Source organism: Narcine bancroftii, chromosome 2 (genome assembly GCF_036971445.1).
Source record: "Narcine bancroftii isolate sNarBan1 chromosome 2, sNarBan1.hap1, whole genome shotgun sequence".
NCBI classification, from domain to species: Eukaryota; Metazoa; Chordata; class Chondrichthyes; order Torpediniformes; family Narcinidae; genus Narcine; species Narcine bancroftii.
In genome coordinates this window covers 340,503,638-340,527,040 of record NC_091470.1, presented here as the reverse complement: position 1 = coordinate 340,527,040, position 23,403 = coordinate 340,503,638, and the positions used below count along the sequence as shown (strand labels likewise).

The 23,403-nt window shown below is 41.0% G+C and overlaps 1 protein-coding gene across 9 annotated transcripts in view; it reads right to left on the bottom strand.

The window, feature by feature from the left end:
• LOC138755727 (1-phosphatidylinositol 4,5-bisphosphate phosphodiesterase gamma-1-like) overlaps positions 1 to 23,403 on the bottom strand; it is a 288,265-nt gene that overhangs the window by 174,589 nt on the left and 90,273 nt on the right. Inside the window, exon 1 of one of the 9 annotated variants that reach the window (XM_069922213.1) lies at positions 22,177 to 22,261. The exons of 7 other annotated variants lie outside the window; for them this stretch is intronic. In XM_069922213.1, coding sequence (XP_069778314.1) covers positions 22,177 to 22,204 — 28 coding nt within the window. In that variant the 5' untranslated portion in view covers positions 22,205 to 22,261. Of the gene's footprint in view, positions 1 to 9,859; positions 9,897 to 22,176; positions 22,262 to 23,403 lie in introns of those variants that run through there. One more of the 9 variants, XM_069922214.1, reaches the window with a different exon arrangement.

The following is a 23,403-nucleotide window of genomic DNA, read 5'->3' as shown; positions in this document are numbered from 1 at the left end:
CTCTTTCTGTTCCTTACTTTCTCATGTTCGAGAGAAAGAGATAAGGTGGGAAAGGGAGCCAATTAAGACAGGCAAATGATAAAGCAAAGAGTTTCAAGGAGATGAGAACATGTTGAGTACGCAGGATGTATGCTATAGACTTGGAAGGATGGAAGTGAAACCAGAAAGATGCTAAGGTACAACTTTACGCACACAACTGGAAAACAAAGGGAACATCAAGGGAGATGAAGAGAGCCAAGTTTAGAATACGATGTGCCAAAGCATAAACATTTGTAAATCAGTTAGCTGACTGGTGGACGTGTCCATCAAATGTGCACTCTGCGTCTAAGCTGTGAAAAAGATAAAGACATAAGAGCCAGAGAGGAAGACGGAGGAGCAAAAGGAACATAGGAGAGTAGAGGATAAAGGCAGAAACAGAAAGTTTATCAATAGCAGCAGAATATCACAGACAACAATGAGAAGATTGAGCATATTCTCCAGAGCTTTCAATGTACATATGTGCACATGGAGGAAAATTAAGATGCATCTTTAAAATGTCCTGAGATGCTTTGTGACATTTCAGCATTATTCTATTCAAACTGACAAGGATCTACTATTATATTTGTACAAGAGCAACAGATAAGAGTCAAAAAGACTGTCGGGACACAAGGAATGTGGGTAATGAACAAGTAATGTTCAAAACAAGAAATGGAACAACTTAGGAGTTATAATGAGGCAAATTAAAATGAAATATATTAGTTTTCTTAAAATTTGATAATAAAATTGCTTAGAAATCTGGCTACAAAGAGCTGTATTTTTCAGAACTACTTATTCAAAAATAATTTAAATTGAAGTACATTATGCCAACAATTGCTTCCGAGTGAAGTCACGGTGATTGCAGAAACAGGTCCCAGCACTACCAGTTACAAGCCACAACACTGAGCGCAATGTTTCTCAACATTAGTGGCATTTCCAATGAAGCCAATCGCTGTGAAACATTTGTCAGACCCTTATAAAATAAACAGGAGTTCGCAGCTTTAGAAAACAACTAACATTCTTGATTTAGGTCATGCAAAAAGTCAATCTGTGGACATTGGGCCACTGCTCAAAGCAGCTCAAACATGTACTGGGGAGAAATCAAGAAACTAAAAGCAGAAATAAGAGACCTGACTCTAAAGCTTGGCCTGCAATTCAATATAATCATCACTGGTCCCAATTCCTCTTCTGTGCTAATTCCTTAAAGCTCTAATTCCCTCAATTGAACTGTGAACCAAATAACTTTTCTTAAATTTACACACACATTACATATATGTGCGCTTAGAATTAGAAGGGGGTTAAGTTGGGTTAGTTAAGATTGATAAGTTAAAGTTTCATTCTGTTTTCATGTTTAAAGATAATTAAAAACAACTTTTGTTTAAGTAACTACTTGTTGTGGTAAATATCTATTGCTGCTGGATTTTGGGGTCCTTTGGGATTGTAACACACCTATGTTGGACTACTGTTCATAGACTATAAATCTGTTATCTATACCATAGTTCTTATCAAACTCATTCCCACACTACAGCATCTAGGTCTCTGTATTCTCTCTTTCCTTGATTTCCTGACTGCAATCAATGAAGATGGGTAACAACATCACTCCCCACTATACTCTCTCTACCCCTACAATTATACAGTTAACGTGGTTTTAATTCCATCTTCAAATTTGCCACTAACATTACAGTAGTAGGCTGGGTATCAAATACTGATGAGATGGATTACAGGAAAGAGATTGAAACTCTAGTGGCATGGTGTCAAGAACACTATTCTTCCTTCTCCCATCAGGAAGAAGGCTTAGAGTGTGAAAGCATGCCCCAACAGGCTGAAAGAGTTTCTTCGCCAAAGCCATCCTGAATGGACCACATAATATATATAGTGCTCTCATGCTACACTTGCTTGGTGTTAACTGATCTTTCTCTTCATTGCAGTCCTATACTCTATAAATTACACTCTTTTTGCATGTATGAATATTAAGAGAGAATCTGTTCACATGTTTAGAAGGGGCATCATGGTTAGCACAGTAGTTAACATGCGCTACTTCAGCACCATCAACCTGGGTTAAAATCTGGCGCTATCTGAAAGGAGTTTATACGTTCTCCATGTGTCTGTGTGGGTTTCCTCCGGATGCTTCGGTTTCCTCCCACGTTCCAAAGACATATGGGGTTAGTGGGTTAATTGGTTACATGGGTATACTTGGGTGGTGTGGGCCTGTGAGCTGAAATGGCCTGAATCTCTAAATTAAAGAAAAGAGAACAGTCCTCTCTCTACTAGTTACTTCGTGGCAAACAAACAAAAATGACGCAAATAATGAGTGATACAGTCAGATGAGGGCCTGTGATTATCCTCCAGGAAGCAGGCAGCTGACTTGGGAGAGGCAGAGAGAAGTGAAGAACATGGCAGGGAAAAAAGAACAAGCAATGTCAGCAGTGTCTGGAAGATGAAGAAAGCAACTTAAGAGAGAACCATATGTGAATTTGGGCAAGAGCCATGAATAGCTCGGGCTTGAGGGAGCGTCTCAAAATTTCATTCCCTAGTTTAATACTTGGTTTATTTTTTTTCTGATTTCAATAAAACTCACAACTTCTTCATCGAGATGAACACACCCAGAATGCTGCTTAATGGAATTGATGACACAATACAAAGAAGCCAACCACTGAATCAAGCCAAAATAGATGAGATAGAGAGCTTGCCATCTACAAGTCCGTGATAAAATTATCTCGGTCAGTCTGACGCGCATCTTGTGTGCAAAGTGGAAAATTTCATATTCAGGCAATGTTTTAGAATGTAAGACTGAGTTCAGGGCATACGGAACAGTTTTCTCTTCTGCCTTTCCAGTACTTAATGCTAACATTCATTTCTGTGGATATTTTTCATTAAACGTCTTGATGGTGAGTGCCACAAAGTTCTTTATTTACAGAGACAATTGCCGCCACTAATCATAACAATCTCCAGTCTAACTCGTGTGAGAAAGCCAGCATGTGAAAACATTCATGGGAACATTTCGTGATGTTTCAGCTTTTGTCACTTTGGGATAGGGATTGAGTAAAGGCCAGCCTAATCTGTGCAATCTAGCTTTGTGAGCTCATCTCCACAGCTTACAGGGGAGTTTGTCCACAATTGAAACCAAATCGTCATTCCAAAATCATCAGTTTGTCAAGCAGTGTCCAAGGTACAAATACATAACCAATGTTTTGGGCTTGAGTCCTTCATCAAGGGATGGGAGCAAAGGAGAACTTCTTCATGGTAGGCGTCCCTCAAAGAGATTTCACAGAATTTTTCAGGATTCAGAAGTAAGGCATGAAAATGTGTAGACAACATGACTGAAGAAACTCTGCAAGTCAAACAGTCTCCTTTATATAGCAAAGGATTAAAAAAATACATCACTGATATTTTGAGTTTTAGCCCTTCATCAAGGCTTATCAGTCATGTATTTTTACCGTTGCCACATAAAGGACACTGATTGACCTGTTGAGTTTCTCCAGCACTGTGTAGACGGTGTCTACAGATTTTCATGGTTAAATTTTAATTCTACAGTTTTTGCATGGCTTAACAAAGTCAATGTAAAAAAGCATTATAACTGGGACAAGACCTTTTACAACCTCAAGACATCCCAAAGTATTTTATAACCAAGGAGGTGTACTCACTAATGTCAGAAACTGAGTGCTGATTTCCACATTTAGCAATGTGTTTCCCACATTCAACAATGAAATAAATAGCAGATCTTGATGTTTTTTTTGGGGTGAAGTTGATGAAGTAGTCAAAGACGATGCGGTCAAACAATATTCATGGCTTTTATTAGCAGAAACTTATGATACAATAATGAAAGACAATGGGTGCATACACAGTTATACCCAAGGGGAGTATCCTTAACGGTAGAGATAATGCACAGCCAATGTTAGTACAGCAAGGCTTGCCAGAGAGGAGACAGGCAGCTTACCAGAGATTCACCACAAGGGGCATGTAAGCCAGGAGAGTGGAGAAATTCCCAGGATCATATAGAAAATGGTACCATGGGATCATAAAAGAGACAGCACCTCAATTTGAAGCCGCATCTGAAAGACACTGCACTGGAATATTTGGAATGCAACTCGAAGTCAGAAATATCTGTGTCAAGTGAGAATTTCTTCTGACTGGAACTTGTGTAAGGATGGTTTTGCTTATGTGACCATGCACTCCATGTTCTTATTAAAAAAAAATTAAACAATTGTTTTGTCATCTTACATGAATAAATCCAAGACACAGAGGAAGCTTAGAAAGGAGGAGAAAAGCAATGGGAAGAATAGGTAAAAATAATTAACCCTTACATAATGTAACAAGGAATTTTTCAATTTAATTCATTGAACTAAAATATTTGGATTTGCAGTAACTACACTAGTCCCATTAGGGATTCCGATCATTTGAAGCCTACGAATTGGCGTCAGAACTCAGCTGGTCAGCCAGCATCCATGGCCAGTCAAAATTTGAATCTGAACCCTTCATTGACTGGGAGAAAAAATAGGTAAAATTACATATAAAGGGGAAAGAAACTGGGGAGAGTCCAGAGGTGATAGAGTGTAGAACAGAAGGTGTTGGGCTCTGGGCCACTCTCAAGCCTAATTCCCTTTTTACTCATTTTATCTTGGTCTTACTGAAGGGTTCAGAGTCGAAATGTTGACTGACCATTTCTACCCATGGATACTGACTGACCTCTGACTTCTGACAGTAATTCTTTATCTGTTCAAGATTTCAGCATCTTCAGGATTGGTGTTTCTCTGTTGTGCAGATCCAATCAATTTTTTGAAAGGGGATTGTCATTACCAACAAGAATCATTATGAGTGCTATTGAGAGTCTTCTTTGGCTTGGCTTCGCAGACGAAGATTTATGGAGGGGGTAAATGTCCACGTCAGCTGCAGGCTCGTTTGTGGCTGACAAGTCCGATGCGGGACAGGCAGACACGGTTGCAGCAGTTGCAAGGGAAAATTGGTTGGTTGGGGTTGGGTGTTGGGTTTTTCCTCCTTTGTCTTTTGTCAGTGAGGTGGGCTCTACGGTCTTCTTCAAAGGAGGTTGCTGCCCGCCGAACTGTGAGGCGCCAAGATGCACGGTTTGAGGCGATATCAGCCCACTGGCGGTGGTCAATGTGGCAGGCACCAAGAGATTTCTTTAGGCAGTCCTTGTACCTTTTCTTTGGTGCACCTCTGTCACAGTGGCCAGTGGAGAGCTCGCCATATAACACGATCTTGGGAAGGCGATGGTCCTCCATTCTGGAGACGTGACCCACCCAGCGCAGCTGGATCTTCAGCAGCGTGGACTCGATGCTGTCGACCGCTGCCATCTCGAGTACTTCGACGTTAAGGATGAAAGCGCTCCAATGAATGTTGAGGATGGAGCGGAGACAACGCTGGTGGAAGCGTTCTAGGAGCCGTAGGTGATGCCGGTAGAGGACCCATGATTCGGAGCCGAACAGGAGTGTGGGTATGACAACGGCTGTGTATACGCTTATCTTTGTGAGGTTTTTCAGTTGGTTGTTTTTCCAGACTCTTTTGTGTAGTCTTCCAAAGGCGCTATTTGCCTTGGCGAGTCTGTTGTCTATCTCATTGTCGATCCTTGCATCTGATGAAATGGAGCAGCCGAGATAGGTAAGCTGGTTGACCGTTTTGAGTTTTGTGTGCCTGATGGAGATGTGGGGGGGCTGGTAGTCATGGTGGGGAGCTGGCTGATGGAGGACCTCAGTTTTCTTCAGGCTGACTTCCAGGCCAAACATTTTGGCAGTTTCCGCAAAACAGGACGTCAAGCGCTGAAGAGCTGGCTCTGAATGGGCAACTAAAGCGGCATCGTCAACATGATTCTCATCATGTTCCTCAACATGATTATCCAACTGCACGAAAACCAACAAGGTCGGGTCAGATACAGCAATGAGCTCTCTGAACCCTTCTCCATTAACAATGGCGTGAAGCAAGGCTGTGTTCTCGCACCAACCCTCTTTTCAATCTTCTTCAGCATGATACTGAACCAAGCCATGAAAGACCTCAACAATGAAGACGCTGTTTACATCCGGTACCGCACGGATGGCAGTCTCTTCAATCTGAGGCGCCTGCAAGCTCACACCAAGACACAAGAGAAACTTGTCCGTGAACTACTCTTTGCAGATGATGCCGCTATTGAGAGTAACAGTCCTAATTCAGACAACTGCCACCTCAGTGACTTCCACTTCTTCAAGTGAGGTACACTGTTGGGATAACAAGGACGATCCTCTAAGCTACGGGTGCTGCAGGTGAATGTAGCAATTCTTACTTTTAACCTGTTCATGAGGCACTTTGATCCTTTAATTCTGTGGATCTGGTTGGTGACCTTGGTCTGCATCCAGGCTATTGTGCCAGCAGCTGAACAATGAGCATCTCTGATGAATTACAACAGGAAGCAGGTGCCTTTTGTGGAGTAAACAGATGAGTAATGCAGTGCTGCCAACACTGATGCAGGAAGAAGCATATTTTGAATACACTACCTGATCCCTGTGCAAACCATGTCAGATATAGATTGTCTGCCTTTTAAGATGGCTTGCAATCTTCGTAAAGTATTAAATTTGTTGGATTCCCACTATCAAGTATTTCTTTCCTTCCTTTATTTTTTAAAAGTGTCTGAATTAATTATTCCTGATGTTCAAGGCACTGCTAATTACGGGATTAGGAGGCTCCATGTTAGCATCATTTTAACTGAACTCAGCAGTAGGGGAATTACAAATGGATGGCAAAGAATCAGTCTTCCTGGCTGTTATCAGTCAGGAAGTTGCATGCAATGCATTCCTTTCCCATAAATGAATGTATGATTTCAGTCTCACGCATTAAGAGCTGTCAGAAGCAAAAATCAAACTGCAGAAAGGACTCAGCAGGTCAGGCAGCATCTGTGGAGATAGTTAGAGGGATGGTAGATATTTTGGGTCAAGAAGGAAATGTCGACCATTTCTCTACCTGTTTTTGGCTCAAGATTACAGCATGTGAAGTCACTTGTGTCTCCGTGAATTATTGCCACTTGATGATGGACCACTGGGGTCTGCTATTGGCAACTCTGATCACATACTGATCAGTCATTGGCCACATTTCAAGAATGACACATAAACAAATGAATTAGAGGCAGCCTTAAGCCCATCAAACTTGTTCTACCTTTAAAAACACATGGTTGATCCAACTGTCACCTCAACTCCGATCCCTGTCTACCCATAGTAATCACTCATGCCCTTAATTGTCAAGAATCTGTCTCTCCCTGCCTTAAATGAGGTGGTGGTGGAAGCTGGTACAATAATGACCTTCAAAACCCCTAGTCAGGTACATGGATGTAAGAAAAATAGAGGTTCGGGAGTGACGTAGGGAAAAATTAGATTGTCATAGAGTATGTTTACATAGGTTAGCACAAAATTGTGAGCTGAAGGCCGAAGGACTGTGCTTTAATGTTCTAAACATATTCAAAAGCTGATTCTACTACCCTTTCTTTCAACCAAGAAATCCAAAGATTTATTACCTTCAGACAGAACATTTTGTACCTCCTCTATGTGTTAAATGGGAGACTCCTTATTTCTAAGCAATGACCACAGGGCGTTCAACTTATTCACAAGAGGAAACATCCACCACATTAGCATTTATATGGGATCTTGTATGTTTCAATTAATTCACTCCTCATTCTTCTAATCTTGATTGGCTGCAGACCTAGCCTGTCCAAATTTTCTTGATGAGAGAGCCTGGCCATTCCAGGTCTCTGCACTGATGGTAATTGAATCAAAGGTTACGGATAGAAGGCGGGGACGGGGTACTGAACTTTAAGATCAGCCATGATCTCGTTGAATGGCGGAGCAGGCTCGAAGGGTCGAATGACCTACTCTTGCTCCTATCTTCTATGTTTCTATGTTTCTAAAATTGGAAGCTCTCTATCACTGGCATTTCGCATGTCTGGTATGCATTATCATAGGCTTATAACTTCGCCTTCCCAAGATCGTGTTATATGGCGAGCTCTCCACTGGCCACCGTGACAGAGGTGCACCAAAGAAAAGGTACAAGGACTGCCTAAAGAAATCTCTTGGTGCCTGCCACATTGACCACCGCCAGTGGGCTGATAACGCCTCAAACCGTGCATCTTGGCGCCTCACAGTTTGGCGGGCAGCAACCTCCTTTGAAGAAGACCGCAGAGCCCACCTCACTGACAAAAGGCAAAGGAGGAAAAACCCAACACCCAACCCCAACCAACCAATTTTCCCCTGCAACCGCTGCAATCGTGTCTGCCTGTCCCGCATCGGACTTGTCAGCCACAAACGAGCCTGCAGCTGACGTGGACTTTTTACCCCCTCCATAAATCTTCGTCCGCGAAGCCAAGCCAAAGAAGAACTTGGTCCAACTCGAGGTTTATCCCTCTACCTCAGAAATTCCAGGGTGGCTGCAATCAGCCAAATTAACATAAGCATTTTTTCATCCCAGTGAGTATACTTGTCTGCTGAGCAAGGGAACAACTTGACTAAATAAACAGACACATTATCACCTAAATGTTAACAATGGCAATATTAGGTGATGAATACTTAATGTTATTTCTCTTCTCATAACTCTCACAACATAAAAATAAATACCCTTCATTAAATTTAGTACCCAGAAGATCATCAAACAAAATTCTCCAGATCACTAAAACTGATTTCTAGCTTAATATTAAAAGTAAAACTTAACTTGGGGGTAAATATTTTTTTAATTGTCTAAAATGATTCCTGTTTGTAACACAGGGAGTCAGGATGGTTGCAACATGTGGAAGATCCACTTGTGGGAAACTGCACATAAAAAGTTAAAACAGTGACTTTCAAACTTTTTCTTTCCACTCACATACCCTTACTAATCACTGCTAGTGGCGGGTTGTTGTGGGGGAGCGGGGCAGTGGGCTCCAAACTGAAGACAAACCCACAGACCAGCTTGCTCACAGCACAAAGTAACTAGAGACACCTGGAACAGCTGAAAGCGGGGCAGTGGGATCAGTGTGGAGGTTGCTCTTTATCACAATGCCACTCGCTAAAACTCTCCTCTCCCTTTCATATCTGAAAGTGTATCAGTGACGGTCCGTCTGTCTTGAATACATTCAGTAACTGAGCATTCACATCCTCCTTCTGTAGAGTTCCAGATTGTACCCTTTGAAACATACTTTTATCTTATTTATGAATCATCAAGCCCTATTTTGAAAGACCAACAGCCACCCCACATCTTGTCCTGTCAAAATTATGAATTATGTACTTAAGAATTAAATTTCCCTCCCAGCCACACATCAGTGCTTCACCCAACTAACAAAATGGTGAGTCTAGTAGAAGGATGCATCACTATTTCATCACCAGATCATTTCAAGTCCAGCTCCAGCCATTTCATCTACAGCTCATTTCAGACTTCATCATTTACAAAGGCATGCATCGACATCTGAGATGGGCCAAACCTGGTTCCCTAGTGAACTACTCGCAGTCAGTCAGATCGACTCTGCCTTTTACCTTTGCTGTATAATTGTGAGCCGCCGGGAGAGAGTGGGACAGTAGTATTATTATTATTAAAAAGATTTTTTTTCCTGTTGTCCTACTTTGACCGTAAATACACTAAAAAAAAATACGGTGCACATACATATCCTTACCCAAGTTGGTCCCGGAATTCCGGATTGCCCTTTTATACATACGGTGTTCTGGTACTGTTGTGTTCTGCTGCCGGAAAAAAGCAGGACTGGATGACCCCCACCCCCCGATTCCGTGATTCCGTGTTGGTGCCTTTTATACAGAAGGCATAACGTAAAAAAGCCGCAAATATCCTGGAACAAAATGGTTGTGTAAAAGGTACCAATGAGTTACTCAGTAATATACTTGAATACCTCTGGTTGTTGAGTGTCTCATCTTGCAACTCAGGGCCCCTGCTTTGATAGCAAGGAGAGTGGAAAGCTTTTCCAGGAGGTCAGTCCTCATCTGTTGCCAGTCTGGTTGCCAAGGAAACCCTGGAATGCTGTCAGGAAACAGTTGACATCATCTGCACCAAGCTGCACAATTTTGCACAGCCTCCACAGGGTGTCACAGCTCTTGTTCAGCATTGCTACATAAATCAGTGTTCAACCTGACTCCCTCCATTACTCCGTCCAATCTCTGCAGATTGGGTGAACTGCATTATCAGATGTTATCTCAAGGGGGCTGGAATTAAAAAAAGGAAGGAATTTATTTTATAATTGTATAATGTTCAGATTATTATAGCATTCAGCTCTGGCAATGCCAACTCCGGAAGAATATACTGTATTAGAGCTCATTCAGTGCAAAATCCCCAAATGATACTGGAACAATGAGGTTTTAACCATAAAACCCAGTTGCATTTACTAAACTTGTATCCACCTAAATGCGTAGAAATTGGGAGTGATCTAAGTGAGATATATGGAGGGGAAAAAATTGGACAGCCCTTTATAAAATGCACGGGATCTTGGTGCAAAATTAATTGTGCCAAGTCACTCTATTGCAGGCAATATATGGTTTGTGCTGAATGTTCATTTGATATGATTACAATGGAAATTGAATTGAATTGAATATTTATTTATATAGCAAACAGTCCACAGTACAGCTCCATAACCTCGGTGAGGCATCACCTTGAGCACATTGGCCAGCTTCACCCAGCAACAAAGCCTAGGCTCCACCTCAGTCACCTTTGGGTTTTTTCCTATCAGAAAACAAAGAGCTCTATCCTAGATAGGCAGTGATGGAAGAATCAGAGGACAGTGGGGAAAAAAAACATACCACCATTCCTTTTCACAGCTCCCCGCATGACGTCAGAACCTGATGTTCATAATTTACGGGATGGAATCCAGACACAGTAAATCACCATGCACATGTTATCCAGATCACGAGATAAGGATAGAGCAAGAGGCAGCTCCCTAAATAGTCTGATACTGCATGCAATTTCAAAGAGAAGTACCCATTTAATACAGAAGCTGAGTAGAACTTCCAAGTCCAATTTAGAACTGGTGGCCAACTCCATCAGTCCACATGTGGGTCAACCAAAATGCTGTGTCTAATGTCCAATGTCTCATCTACTATCAATGGACTATTTTTATTGCTATTGAGAGAGTGAACTTGCTCCAGAATTGCTCAACATCATTCTCCAAAGCCAACTGGAATCTCCTCTACTGAAAGTTTGCAGACTTCAACCAGTCACGTTGGAAGCAATGGGGCGGTAATGTGTATGAAACTAGAAGACGTGAAAGACAGGCACAACACAAATGCACAAAGTGATGGTTCATTGTTAGACTTAAGGTTATAAACTTGGTTTGCAATGCTTGTTTTATGATTTATTTTTTGCATTGTATTCAAAGGGAAGATGCGATGGTTGGTAATAGAAGGAATGACAGGTGTAGAACTGCTGAAGAATGAAATCTGCAGACACATAAGATACCCCAGATGCTGGAATCTGTGGCAAAGAACAATTTGCTGGAGTGGAAGCGAAATAATTGTCAGTGTTACAGTTCAGAACCCTTTGTCAGTGGATCCTGGAGCTGTGTTTAATGGGATCACCGTCATCTGCAGTGTTCACAAATTGTCCATTGAGGAAGAATTAAGAATTTTGAATGTTCTGGAGATTCTCTGTCCGAGGTCTGGAGGTTGCTATCCGATACACAAATTCCTTTTTTTAACAAAGGTTACATTTATTAAAGGGAGGGGATAGATTAGATTTAGTTTTTAGTTTTTTTTTGTTTGTTTTCTTTTTTTTTAAATCAATTTTTATTTGGATAAACTTGAAAAATATGGGTTTAATATGGCTATTATAGATGAATTCAATAATTTGTTTCTCATGTGGATCAAGGAACTGTCTAAAGTTGTTCCAAACATTTTTTTGTACTTATATGTTTATGAGATGACTCGCTATGTGTTTTCCTTAAAATTTTGTATGTAGGTTCATATGCTAAATTCAATAAAAATATTTAAAAAAGAAAAAAATATTCCAGATTTAATTCCTGCTCTCCTACTGTACATAATCTCAATTCAAAGAATGATGAGGCAACTACAATTAGCTGCAGTTTTTCCTGGCAGTTCACATTTGTTTGCCAGATGGCAATGAGAATTAGCCCAGTTGTCATATCACTCCCAGTAATGACACACCCGATCTCTATTTCCTATCAAGGCTAACAACTAAAGTATGTCTACATGGCTGATGCACCCAGTCTAATGTACATTTCCATACCAGGGAGCCACACTTTTAGGATGAAAAGGCAAAACAGCTTTTTAGCTGTATATGAACATATACACCTCAGGTTCAAGAATTTATCTTGATGGCTTTGAGAAAGAAATTAGAACTTGTGCCAAAAATAAAATCAAAATACACAAAATTTGTCATCTTTTGCTTATATTAAAAGAGGTTGCACTATCCTGGCTCCCCCACCAATAAAAGAAAGAGAAGCAAAAGAAAGTCCTTCTGTGTTGTTGTAGCCACATGGCCTCCTGTTCATTCCAGTGGTGAACATGAGCTCCTAGTTCCAAACCTCCAAAACAATTCAGGAAGCTGCCAGCACCCAAGGACCTTCTAAAGCCCTCCTTGCCATCAGCAACTTTGTGAATCTTGATCCCGATACCTAATCCCCACAATCCAGTCTCCAGCAGCCCGCAGTCTGGTCCTTCAGACTGAGCCTCTTGCTGGTATACTCCCATGGTCATCTTCCCTGTAGGATTGTCTCCCAGGCTTCTCCTTCTCATCAGAGTGGTGCTTCCTTACTCTGGTCTGTTGATACCTCAGATCCGGTACTGTCTGTAAGGGGTTTGTATGTTCTCCCCATGTCTGTGTGGCTTTCCTCCAGGTGCTCCAGCTTCCTCCCACTCTTCAAAATATATGGGGTTAATTTTGGGCGTGGCCATGTAAAGGACTTAGAAAGACATGTTTTGATTGAGCTCTCTGTGAAGAGTATCAAAAAGGTGGTTAAAATTTTAAAATTAATAATTTTTCACTAAAAAATTGACAAAATAAGTACTAAGAAACCAAGGCAGTCGAGAACAAAAAATGAAAAAGTTTCTACTCAGGCAGGAACATCGAGCAAAAGCCTGAAAGGGAGCAGCGTAAGAGCTCATGATTGGCGGGCCCCAGCAGAGCTGGGGAGTCAGGACAAGAACTAAATATTATCCTGGAGAAAATGGAAAACTTAAGCAACTGATTTGTTGATGTTTAAAATGTAATGAGACACATGACGGAAAGGATGACTGAAATTAAATAAATCGTTGAAGAGTTAATGGAAAGAATGACCCATGCAGAAGTAAACTTGGTAAAAACACAAGATAAGCTAAAAACCTTTGGAGAAAGATGGGAAGCAATAGGAGTCAGACAGACAAGGTCTGTTGGACAAAATCGACCACATGGAGAATTTTAGCGTATGAAATAATGTCTGAATTATTGGACTGACAGATGGAATCGAGGGAAGAGATCTGATGAGCTTCTTCAAAACATGGATTCCAAAAGTGCTGGGAGAAGACAAATTCAGAGAAAATTGCATATTGAAGGGGCTTGGACCCAAGAGAGCCAGCAATCTGTGACCATGACCAGTCCTGGTAAAACTTTTGAGTTATCAGAAATGGGAGACAATCCTAGGAGCAGCATATGAATGCTCTGAGCAAAATAATGGCCAACCCATGAAAAAGTGCCATTTTGCCAAGATTTTAGTCCTACTTTGAATAAGCAGAGGAAGGAGTTTGATGATGTAAAAAGACAATTGCATTCCTAAACTTGAAATATTCGATGATATACCCCACAAATCAGAAGATAATCGATGATTTTTCAAGACTAAGAACAAGGTAGAAGACTTCCCTCAAGGTTTAGTAAAAGGCTAAGGCTGCCAAAGAGGAAGCCTCTTTAGAATTTTTACAATGGGACTAAGTAAAAATTGTTTCTTTTTAAATTGTCTTGTATTTATTGTTGAAAAGTAAATGTTATTGAAATATTCACAAAGAGTAGAAAAGAGATAAAACTTAGGGAAAGTAGTCGCAAGGTGAAGCCTCTGGTCAAAAGGTGTGAATGGCACCCGGAGAGGAGTATCTTTAAAAGATGTCACTAAAAGGAGGGGTTCTTCTTCCTTGAGAGATTCTACCGGGTTTCTTCATGGTTTTCAGGGTTTCCAGCACTGTCAGGGGAGGGACATTGCACGTGTTTTTTTAAAGGGAAAAGATCACTGTATTATTTAAACAATCAAAAAGGTTTTATTGTTAAACAATTATTATTTGAAAAATCAATATGGATAAAATGTTAAAATTGATTAGTCTTATTGTTAATGGGATTAACGGGTTGGTGAGAAGGAGGTGGGTCTTGGCACACCTTAAAAAAAAACATAAAGGCAGATATAGGCATATATAGAAAAGACATTGACTGACAAAGCCATAAGATTTGTAATAGCACATTGTAAAATTTATGCAGATTCATGGAAGTTTATGAACATTTATGCACTATTTATCCAAATTATTATGATGAAGCCTTTATGAAGGATATTTTTTTAAAAGTAGCAGAGGAAAGAAAAAATATACTAGTTGGAGGAGATTTCAATTTCTGTCTAGATCCAATGCTGGATAAATCAGCCAGAACAGTGACAATGGCAAAAGCTGCAAAAAATTCACTTTCATTTTTGAAAGATTTAAATTTGATTGATATATGGAGGCAGCTTGACTGCGTAGAAAGAGACTATTCATTCTACTCAGGGGTACATGATTCACTTACAAGGATTGATTTGTTTTTAATCTCTGCCCAGTTAAAAAGTAGAGTGGTAAAAACGATATTTTTGGTGAGACTTTTATCAGATCATTAACATTATCTATTGCAATAATGGAAAAATAAGAAAGTGTGTATAGAAGGCATCTCAATGCAACACTGTCAAAAAGGAAGGACTTTTATGAGTTTATTAAGAGACAGATAGGACTATTCTATGAAACTAACCTTTCTACTGGTAATAGCTTTTTAATATGGGATATGCTTAAAGCTTATCTAAGAGGAAAAAAATGTTTATACAATAAATCTTGAGAGAATATGCTACTGAGCTGGATGGTCTAGAGAAAGATATTACAAAATTTGAAAAAGAATATCAGAAAACAGGGTCACAAGAAAAATATAGAGGATTAGAGCATTTTAAAAAATGAAATATAACATATTACAAACAAATAGAATGGAAAAAATATTTTAAAAACTAAAAAAAATTATGAATTAAGTGAATGGACGCATAAAGTTATATCTTAGCAGTTAAAGGCAGAGGAGTCAGCTAGAATGATAAATGCAATACATTTATAACATAATAAAAAAGAAATAAGTAATAATGTTTAGACAATATTATATGAAACTATATAAATCAGAATTACTAGAAATTGAAAATGAGATGGATGAACTTTTAACCAATGTTGAACTTCCAAAATTAGAAGATAGAGAACTAATTGATTTAGAAGCCATTTTCATAAGAGAAGAAATCGAGGAAGCTTTGGGTACTTTACAAGCTAACAAATCTCCGGGATAGGATGGGTTTTTTTTTCCCCAAGTTCCACAGACAATTTAAAGATTTATTGATGCCTATTATGATGGATGCATTGGACTGGGCAGTGGAGACCCAGACCCTCCTGGAATCTTTCTCAACTCCTATAATTACAGGGCTACCAAAGAAAAGTAGAGACCCATTAAAGCTTCATTATATAGACCTATATCACTCCTTAATGCTGATTATAAAATATTATAGACTGGGACCAAAGTTAATATACAGATCAGGTGGGATTTGTTAATGGAAAACACTCTTCAAATAGTCTAAGTAGATTATTTAATATAATACATACGGCAAAATCAAAGTTGAATCCAAGTATAACCATCTTCCTAGATGCAGAAAAAGCATTTGATTGATTAGAATTGTCTTTCTGATTTAAAGCATTGGAAACATTTGGAATAGGCAGAAAAATTATAAACTTGATAAGAACTCTTAATCATAAACCACAAGCCAAAATTATAACTAACAATCAGATGTCAGCAGTTTTTCCCTTGAGTAGGTCAAGTAGACAAGGGTGTCCTCTGCCTCCAGCAATTTTTATCCCAGCTATTGAGTCACTGGCAGAGATTATAAGGAGAGATCTGGTTATTAAGGGCTTTAAAATTGGACAGGAAGAACATAAAATTAGCTTACTTGCTGATGATGTGTTATTATATGTGTCTGACCCAGCTGAATCCTTGATCAAATTACAAACAACATTAGAAAAATATGGAAGAATATCAGGTTATAAAATAAATATGGACAAGAGTGAGATAATGGCATTGAAAACTTTTGAATATGAAAGATATCAAAAAGTTAGTAGATTTAAATGGAAGGTCGATGGAATCAAATATTTAGGAAAAATGACAGATAATAATTTACATAACATATAAATTTAATTAGACTCCTCTTTTAGAAAAAATAGTGGAAGATTTACAGAAATGGAAAGACCTGCTGATTACTCTCGTAGGAAGAGTATTGTAAATTGTATCAAAATGAAGGTGATCGCAAGATTACAGTATCTTTTTCAATCTTTGCCTATTTCACTACTTTTTTAAAAAATTATCGAGTAATTACATAAGACAATTCTTATGGAATAACAAGGTACCAAAAATTTAATTGGACAAACTAACATGGGACTATAAATTGGGAGGAGATAGACTTCTGGATTTTAAGAATTACTATTTATGAACACAAGCAAGATTTTTTTGAAGAAGACAGTCGCCATTCTTGGGTCCAAATGGGATTGAATTCAATAGAAGAAACAGCAAAGGACTTGATTTATAAGTGGAATATTAAGTTAATAAGCCTATTTTAATACATATTATTAGAATATTCCAAGAAATCAATAAGTGTATTGGAATAAAAGCAGGTCTATCATTAAGAACACCATTATGTAAAAATATACTGCTACCTATGAATCTGGGTAACAAAATATTCAATCTATGGTATGATAAAGGAATAAGATATATTGATGACTGTTATAATGAGGGGTTCTCTTATGTCATTTGACCGATTAAGAAATAAATATGGAGGGCTTCATGGGACTTTCTTTTGTTTTCTCCAGCTAAGATTGTTCCTAAGAGAAAGATGTGGACCAAGTTCGGCTCCTTTTGAAATTAGTGAAATGGAATGAACGATTTGGCTGGGGAATACACATTAACTAATAACTAAGATGCACTTTGCTCTCCAGAATGAAAGTGCAAAACCAGGTTGACAGTGATTGAGAGAGAGATGGGAGTCAGGTCTAGGTGTTGCAATAATGGAAAGATGTTGGTCTGATTGGTGTTTGGATTGCATGACATCAATTATAAATGCAAGATACAGTTCAGTGCACTATAATTTTCTACATCAATTATATCTTTTCTTTTTCTTTGGCTTGGCTTCGCGGACGAAGATTTATGGAGGGGGTAAAAAGTCCACGTCAGCTGCAGGCTCGTTTGTGGCTGACCAGTCCGATGCGGGACAGGCAGACACGATTGCAGCGGTTGCAAGGGAAACGTTGAGGGGGAGGACGTGGACCTGTCCTCGGGCCTGCGCAAAGGAGCTTTTAGGTGGAGTGCAGTGCGCGCAGTACTGGCCCCACCCTTTACACCCATGGTTCGTGTGCCGTGGCCAAGCAAGCTGGGACGTGGCAGCGAGGTCCTTGGGTCGTAGGTTTTATATCGGAGTGGCCTTCTCCTATGCAGGTTTCTTACCCGGGCTGGAGGGGCCTGCCTCCCCTCCTAGGTCGGTCCATACTGCCCGGACCGGGGCCGAGGCCGCCGCAGTTCACCCTGTGCCTGGACTGGGGCCACCGCCTCCCACTCCCTGCCCGGACCGGGGCCTCCGCCTGCCTCACTCGACCGAGGCCGGGGCCGCCGTCTCCCCCTTGCTCCTGCCCGTATCGGGGCCGCCGCCGTCTACCCTTACATTACAGAAATTACATCAATCAAAATCTGAAATACGGGAAATGTATTTTAGGCGTGCGACAGAAATAAGAATGCTTTTACACACTACGTGATCATGTTGGAACGCGTGACCAATCTGGCAGTATATTACTGAAATATTAACAAGGATAACGTGGGCGGCCTTCATGGATGACCTGAAGCTTTATATTTTGGGCAACTATATTGAAATAAACAATAAATTAACTACATTCCAATTTTTATTTGTTGAAATAGCTCAGCAGTGGCTAAGAAATGTATTGCAATTACTTGGAAATCTGTTTCCCCTCTCCATGTAGTATGATGGACTGCTGAGATGAATAGTTGCATACCCATGGAAAAAAATACATACAATTTAAAGAACAAATATGACACATTAAGATATGGTAGCCATATTTGGATCATATCGGGGCCTAATTGTAATTATAATAATTAAAAGGATAATAATAAATACTGAAAATATTATAAATACAAGAGACTTACCCATATAGAATTTTTGATGGTCAACATAAATATGAGCCCTGACCATGTGTGGATTTATATTGTGAAAGGCGGGGGTGGGGGAGAGGGGTTGTTTTGTTTGTTGCTTGTAAAGAATTAATATTGAAGAGTTTTTCTATAATCATTTACGAAAAAAACTAAAAATAAAATATTTTTTTTTAAAATTGGGGTGTAATTGGGCTACCCAAGTTAAAAACATTTTGAAATTTATTACCAAACATGGGTGCTGCCATCTTGGGCAGAGACCTCCATGAGCTTGCTGGTTTTAAAAATAATATGGCTGGTTCCTTCTACAGTCTAATATACCTGTACAGGATGCCAGCATAACAAATGAGGAGTAGGAGCTCATGGAGGAGCACAGTGTCTCTGCTCCCCAGTCTCACGGGTCCACACCAGCTGATTTCTCCACCAAGTGGTGTCCAGGTTGATGGCCTAAATCTCCCATACAATACTTTCTCTCTATTCCAGGACTGCCAATGGAAAATATAAGGAAAGTAGAAGGAAAACTGAAAATCTGCAGAAATTCCATCAGGTTTTTCACTTTCCAAAGGTTCTTCTCTAGTTTTTCATGTAAGGAGGACTAAATTGCATTTAAGCCTTAGAGTTTCAACAGTAAATGCTATCTGAAAAAAAAAGTTCCTGGAAAGAGCAAAACATTACAGCAATACCTTGACAAAGAACTCAGGCCCGAAACATTGTTTATTCACTTTTGCTACTAAAAGAATGCTGTGTGACTTGCTGTGTTTCTCCAGCATTTTTGTCTATTAAACAGCAATTATGTTCCTTAATTTATTGGCTCAACATTGGGGTTCTTTTGCCTGTGAAAGGACCAGAGCCATTTTGACTGTAACTTTGTCAACAAAGGCTTTTCCATCAGGAATAGGAAGTAGATCTTCTGAACTTGTTTGGTCACAGATCCATGTTGTGACCTTGGCTACATTACAACTGGACTTTACACTTGGAACTGCTTGAGTCTATTGTATGAACAGCAGCTGTACCCTGATAAACTGCACAAACAAATGTGTCTGCCTACAAACCTTTGTACCGCTTCAGCCATGTTTAGTGACATTAAATAAAAAGCACATACAATAAATCAGGACAGTTTAGACAGTGAGGGATCGTACATTAGTTGAATCTATGATATTGATTTGCTTGAAGGGACAATTGTTCTCATGAGTCAGTGAACTTATCCCATAATGAGTCAGTGAACTTATCCCATAATGAGTCAAGAGGAAGGAACAGCCTTGTCCCATCCCTGGTTTGTTGTGAACATTCTGAGCTTGACATAGTGGAAACATTAGCACTTTCCCCAGTTAGGAAGAGCAAATTTATTTCAATTCCCATCACTGATTTTCATCCATTTATCCCAATGCTGAGACTATATTTATGTTTTGGGCAATGAGTGAGAGCAGTATTAGGCTGCAATTAAATTCAAATATTTGTTCTAATTTCTTTTCAAAAACTGTAAGGAAAATAAAAATTGATAGGCAATTGAGGCAAAATAATGGCAGGAAAGCAGGGAGATGGGGCTGATGGGATTGCAGCATTGAGGCAAATTCATGGACTGAATGGCCTCCTTCAGTGATACAATAGCTTGCCAACTATTAGCATCAAATATTTATGGCAATTATGGGAAGAAATTACTGGAAAAGACCTTGTGGTCAGAGAAATGTGACACATCACTTATGGTGAGTAGGGGAGGTGAGACCTGAAGCTACCATAGGCACTTCCTTCATTGACACCATGGAAACTAACTAAAGGACCCACACCTAATATTCCGTCTAGGCACTCCCCAACTAGATGGTATTATCATCATCCTCCAGTTTCTATTAGGTTCTGTGGTGCACTGTTAGACAGAATCAGACACACACAAAGATAAAGACTGTACAACAGGCTTTAATCCACAAAGACTTCCACAGAGCCAGGCTGGCTGTGGCTGCAGCAACTCTGAGTGAGGCCTCGGGCGGCTGGTGCTGGCTTATATCCTGGAGGGTGATTGAGACCTGACCGGGTGGGGCTTGATCCATTCAGGCCGACTGATTGACAGCCGGCCAGGTGTTGTCCTGTCCCCTTACACTCCTGCAGGTACAGAGGTTGCCCCCTGCAGTAGGCCGGTGGTACACTCCTACAGGTACAGAGGTTGCCCCCTGCAGTAGGCCGGTGGTACACTCCTACAGGTTCAGAGGTTGCTCCCTGCAGTAGGCCGGTGGTACACTCCTACAGGTACAGAGGTTGCCCCCTGCAGTTGGCCGGTGGTACACTCCTACAGGTACAGAGGTTGCCCCCTGCAGTAGGCCGGTGGTACACTCCTACAGGTACAGAGGTTGCCCCCTGCAGTAGGCCGGTGGTACACTCCTACAGGTACAGAAGTTGCCCCCTGCAGTAGGCCGGTGGTACACTCTTACAGGTACAGAGGTTGCCCCCTGCAGTAGGCCGGTGGTACACTCCTACAGGTACAGAGGTTGCCCCCTGCAGTGGGCCGGTGGTACACTCCTGCAGGTACAGAGGTTTCCCCCTACAGTAGGCCGGTGGTACACTCCTACAGGTACAGAGGTTGCTCCCTGCAGTAGGCCGGTGATACACTCTTACAGGTACAGAGGTTTCCCCCTGCAGTAGGCCGGTGGTACACTCCTACAGGTACAGAGGTTGCCCCCTGCAGTAGGCCGGTGGTACACTCCTACAGGTACAGAGGTTGCCCCCTGCAGTAGGCCGGTGATACACTCTTACAGGTACAGAGGTTGCCCCCTGCAGTAGGCCGGTGGTACACTCCTACAGGTACAGAGGTTGCCCCCTGCAGTAGGCCGGTGGTACACTCCTGCAGGTACAGAGGTTTCCCCCTGCAGTATGCCGGTGGTACACTCCTACAGGTACAGAGGTTGCCCCCTGCAGTAGGCCGGAGGTACACTCCTACAGGTACAGAGGTTGCCCCCTGCAGTAGGCCGGTGGTGGACCACCACAGGTTCCTCTCCTGTAAATGTCTCTTTCCCCTATCCCTCATCTCCTTTCCTCCAGCTTCCCACCCACTTCACTCTCCATTCAGAGTGACCCACTTCCCCATCACTTCTCAGCTTTTTCCTCTTCTGCCCACCCACCCACATCCACCTGTGACTCCTGCCCTGTGGGCCTGTGCACCCTTTTATTCAGACACCTCCTTACTTTTTTGCTGATACCTTCACGAAGGGCTCAGGCTAAAATTCTGGTTTCCCTTGCTTCCTATCGATGCTGCATTATCTGCTAAGTTTCTCTAGCCTTTTTGTGTCTTGCACTACAATCACAACGTCTGCAGATTTTCCTGTTTAACAACATGGAAAACATCTTGTCAGATACCCATGAATTGAGTAAATCTGGAAATGAGTTCAGGAGCCTCTGAACTGCATAGTGGGAATGAATACGGTTTGGCCTACTCCACAGACACATAGTAGGGGCTGAATAGATGTATTATGGTCCAATTGAATTCTGTCCCCTTCTATTTTCTTCACCTGCTGTCTGTGATTCCTTCCTGACTCCCTCGAAGGCACTAAAGTCTGCTTAATGTCTGGTTCAAACAAAAATCTGGCACCTTCTCCTACCCCAACCAAATTTATTCTTGGGTGAGTGTCAGAAGATTTATTTCTAATTAGACAAGTATAAACAGGCATTTATTTCATTGCTTTTGTTTTGACATTGCCGTACTCCTGAAATTTTTCCTCTGCTATCCCATTTCAAGAAGGCAACATTGATAATCTCGTCACTGCTAGCCACCAGTATCTTTGTTGTTACCTGCCAGCCAACGAGCCCAGATTCTCATTGGTCACATCTAGATGATGCAGTCTGAAGCTGAACCAACTCTTCTGGCCATCTGCAAGCTGCCACCAACCATCTTGTGGGCCATCTTATGAGAACAGAAAAGGAAGCAGTGGTATAAAGAGACACACAGCAGAGATTAGATTGCTCTTGTCATGGTTGAATGTCCAATTGTAATTTGATATGATGTTGAAGTTATTTTGCGATTAGTGTGATATCAGTAAGAATGGGAGGGAAAGAAAGGAAACAGTGAAATAGGGAACTGCCCTTCATTCACAACCACCTCCAGTGCCATCCATACCTGTTCATTGTCTAGCTGTGGAAAATGCAACAGACAGCAGCAAAACACTTGCGAAGTTTTTCAGAGAGAAATAACATTCCAGATGACAGAATGGCACTTGCATTAGCTTTGGAGTGATGACCCAGACAGTTGGGCAGTGTCACACATTGTCCTTAAAGCGGCTCAAAGGCAAAGGGGTCAGCAAACCTTCGCTGGATGAATGAATCATGATTACTGACTGGGCATTGGTCATTGAACATTGAACATTATAGTCTTCTCTCCATGGATGGAGATCACCTGTGCATTCAGCGAAGGCAGTTCCTGAACACCTCAACATTCTCATGCACTACGCACACAGTGATGTGGTTGGCTCTTTGTTGCATTAGGACGCCTTCACGAATCAACAGTTGCTTTTTTTTTTACCAATGAAGAATTGGGTGAGTTCACTTCTCTTGTAGTGATGACGAGGGAAGCATTCTTCCTTAAACACTGGCAGATAAAAATCCACTGCTGATCGAAGGCAGAGGGAGAAGGACTGGATGGGTGGTCCTCTCAGTACTCTCGAAATCTAGAGGAAAGGTCATCAAAGCCCCCCAGTTGTCCACAATAATTTTGGTAAAGCTTGGCCTAACCGTTTGTGATGTGGAGATCAAATTCTAATGCTGCCTTCAGCTGATATTTTCACCATGGCCATATAGCACCCTGCTCTTTCAACATGGTGGACATAACAAATGGCACCAAAAACTGTGTAACGCTCATAAAGTTCAAAGACACACACCAAACTTCACATCCTGAATGTGCTCATTGATCATTGACGGTACTTTAACTCAAGTGAACAGGTTCATACAACCTGATCCTAATCTCCAATCGTCCCAGCAAATTGTTTACCTTGGAAGAATAAGTTGCAATAGAGCATTCCATCC